Source organism: Cynoglossus semilaevis, chromosome 20 (assembly GCF_000523025.1).
Source record: "Cynoglossus semilaevis isolate Cse_v1.0 chromosome 20, Cse_v1.0, whole genome shotgun sequence".
Taxonomy (NCBI): Eukaryota; Metazoa; Chordata; class Actinopteri; order Pleuronectiformes; family Cynoglossidae; genus Cynoglossus; species Cynoglossus semilaevis.
This window is the reverse complement of record NC_024326.1, coordinates 432286-433413: the sequence shown is the minus strand read 5'-3', so window position 1 is coordinate 433413 and position 1128 is coordinate 432286. Positions and strand designations below refer to the sequence as shown.

Genomic DNA, 1128 nt, shown 5'->3' with positions numbered 1-1128 from the left:
GGATGAATGGTTGTCACGGTGTTTCTAGGTTTAAGATGAGATGAACAGAAAAATGTGCCGGTGAATCTGAGAAGGTTTGTTTTTTTTCTTGTGTTAACAAGATGATGGGAGATGTTGGGTGTCAAGGAATGAGGAAGATGGATGGATGGATGGATAGATAGACAGATAGACTACTTCAATTTATTTTTTAAAGGAAATATTTCTTAGTCTAAATTTGATTAAGAACACATAAATACTGTAATTTTTCTAATATTTTTTATATAAATAATTTACACTTTTTATTCATATCTTTCCATCTGACTCCTGCTCCTGCACCACTGACTGCTGTAACTCACCCTCAGCTTTACAGGTCTTGGTGACAGGATCCATCTCGTAGCCTTCGTAGCATTCACACTTAAAGTCCCCTTTGTAGTTGATGCAGATCTGGCTGCAGGAGTCGGGGTAATGACACTCATCAATGTCTGCGGACAAAGCACAGAGATCACCGGTCAGGTGGCAGACCTGCGGTCATAGTCATTATCACATACTGTACCCATAACATGAAAAACCAACAAAAAAACAAGGCTGAAAATCTCAAGCGAATGAGTGGATTTATAGACATTTGTTTTAAAAATGATAAAAATTCAGGTGAAGCAGTCACGCTTCAGAGTGACAGAAATTATGAGCGAGGTTGACTGAGTGTTGCTTTTCCCCTGAGTGATGCCACAAATGGGCTTCTTAGACTGGATGTGGAAGTGGCTGTGTGTGAGAGAGAGCGTGAGGAAGGAGGTGTGATGGATGGAGGGTGTGTGAGTGCCTGAGTGAAGAAGAGAAGTGCAACTAAGCCGGGGTCCCTATAGGAAACAGTGACTGACACACACACACACACTCACACAATGGCTGCCTGAGTTTGAGAATTTAACAGTGACTACTGGTTTATGTATTTACCTCCACAGGTCTTTTTGTCCAGCAGCTGGTATCCTGCCGGACACTGACATTCAAAGCCGATTGGCCGATCCATGCAGATATGGGAGCAGCCGCCATTGTTGATCATACACTCGTTAAGACCTGGACACAAAAGGGAGAAAGCGGTCAAATATCCAAAACACTGTTTCCCAAAGACTGGATCGTGACCCTCTCGCGGTGGGC

The 1128-nt window shown here is 43.0% G+C and overlaps 1 protein-coding gene across 1 annotated transcript in view; it reads right to left on the bottom strand.

Annotated features, from left to right (window-relative positions):
* The window catches only part of LOC103395832 (low-density lipoprotein receptor-related protein 8), a 37320-nt gene that overhangs the window by 9410 nt on the left and 26782 nt on the right, over positions 1–1128 (bottom strand). The window contains exons 8-9 of the mRNA XM_025066124.1: positions 928–1047; positions 336–461 (exon numbers count right to left, since the gene is read on the bottom strand). Coding sequence (XP_024921892.1) covers positions 336–461; positions 928–1047 — 246 coding nt within the window. The remainder of the gene's footprint in view (positions 1–335; positions 462–927; positions 1048–1128) is intronic.